The 1489-nt window shown below is 37.7% G+C and overlaps 2 protein-coding genes across 2 annotated transcripts in view; both read left to right on the forward strand.

Annotated features, from left to right (window-relative positions):
- LOC118409655 (THO complex subunit 1-like) overlaps window positions 1-1489 on the forward strand; it is a gene marked incomplete in the record, with an annotated part of 10532 nt that overhangs the window by 8623 nt on the left and 420 nt on the right.
- Window positions 138-1352, forward strand: LOC118409014 (THO complex subunit 1-like; the record flags this gene model as incomplete). The annotated part of the gene is made up of 3 exons (XM_035809884.1): window positions 138-268; window positions 592-753; window positions 1145-1352. Coding segments are annotated over 3 exons (486 nt in total), but the record flags the coding sequence as incomplete, so codon positions are not given.

Below are 1489 nucleotides of genomic sequence, written 5' to 3' on the forward strand. Positions count from 1 at the left end.
CCTTTCTGAAATATCTATATTTGTAGAAGTCCTCTACAATGTAGTACAGTACATTGTGGGTCCCTTGTCATTTTTTTAGAATGCAGAGGCACTATTGCTTGAGATGGTATTATGACATGATATTATGGTAATATCATGTTGAACAGTTGCTACGAGAGACCCCGCCTGATGGAGACCATTTTGCTAAGATGGTGCAGCACACCCTGGAGCGGGAGGAGAACTGGATCACCTGGAAGAACAAAGGATGCCCTACTTACGACAGGGAGAGGTTAGTGACAGTAGCAGAACATTGCCAAGTCACAGGAACACCATTCTTTATGGTTACCTTGATTGCATTACCAGACTTGCACCTATATAGGCAATAGACTTGGTTTTGATGTATGTGCCTGTGTACTGTTTACCATTAACAAAGTAAGAATGAAGAAGATAAAGAACTTGATGGTATTAGTAACTTTTTTATGATAATTGCATCAATACTGTGTATATTTCATACTGTTCGGAAAGCATGTAAAGTTGCGCTTTTAAATAGCCAAGCATTGTCAATGTTATATTTATTGATATCTTATATGAGAAATGCCTTAATTGTTGCAGGCCAAAGACAGAGACCCCGCTAAAGAAGTCCCGTAAGAGAGCGATGGGTGAGGACATTAAGGAAGCTGAGGACAGTAAGAGGGTGAACATGGGCAGTGCTGAGTTAACCAGGCTGTGGAACCTGTGTCCTGATAACATGGAGGCATGCAGTAGTCCGGAAAGGTACATGCAACTAAAGGCAATGAATGCGAGCAAATGCTGAATATTTTCCTCCCTGTCTTTTCTAAAGATGACTTCTGTGCAAAATAGGCTGTACCAAAGTAAATCATGTAAAGGAAGATGGCTGTTTTTATATATTTAGAATGATAGTCGAGCTCCTATTAAAGCCAACTAACATAGAAGTTGGTATGAGGATAACTTGCGGATATAGACTTAAGCAGGCTGAAACCTTTGTTTTGAGTTATTTTGCTGTAGGCTTTTAGAATTATTTTAAGTGTTTTTTTTTTGCTATGTTACCAGAGAATTGCTTGTTTTATCTGTATACTGTTGCATTTTAAAAATGGATAATCAAAATGAGTTAATCCCATATTTCTACCATTGAATGCTGCTACAGAGAGTTCCTCCCTAGCCTGGAGGAGTTTTTTGAGGAAGCCATTGAGCAGTCTGATCCTGAGGCTATGGTGGAGGATGAGTACAAGTTAGTTTTCATTTCAATGTTATCTTTGCTTTTTTGGTGTTTATTTAATTGTAATCTACAAAACATTCAATTTTCAATATGGCAAATAGCTAAATTTTGTGTATTGTAATTAGCTGGAGACTATTTAACATGTACATGTGTAATACACATGCTTTAAGTTTGTGTTTTACCTTTAAAAAGGTATTGGGAATTCAAATGTCATTTTAGCAAAGCATGCACACGCGTTTTGTACCTAGCCTGGTATCCAGCCGTAATTATAGC

The sequence above is a fragment of the Branchiostoma floridae genome, chromosome 2 (assembly GCF_000003815.2).
Source record: "Branchiostoma floridae strain S238N-H82 chromosome 2, Bfl_VNyyK, whole genome shotgun sequence".
NCBI lineage: Eukaryota > Metazoa > Chordata > Leptocardii > Amphioxiformes > Branchiostomatidae > Branchiostoma > Branchiostoma floridae.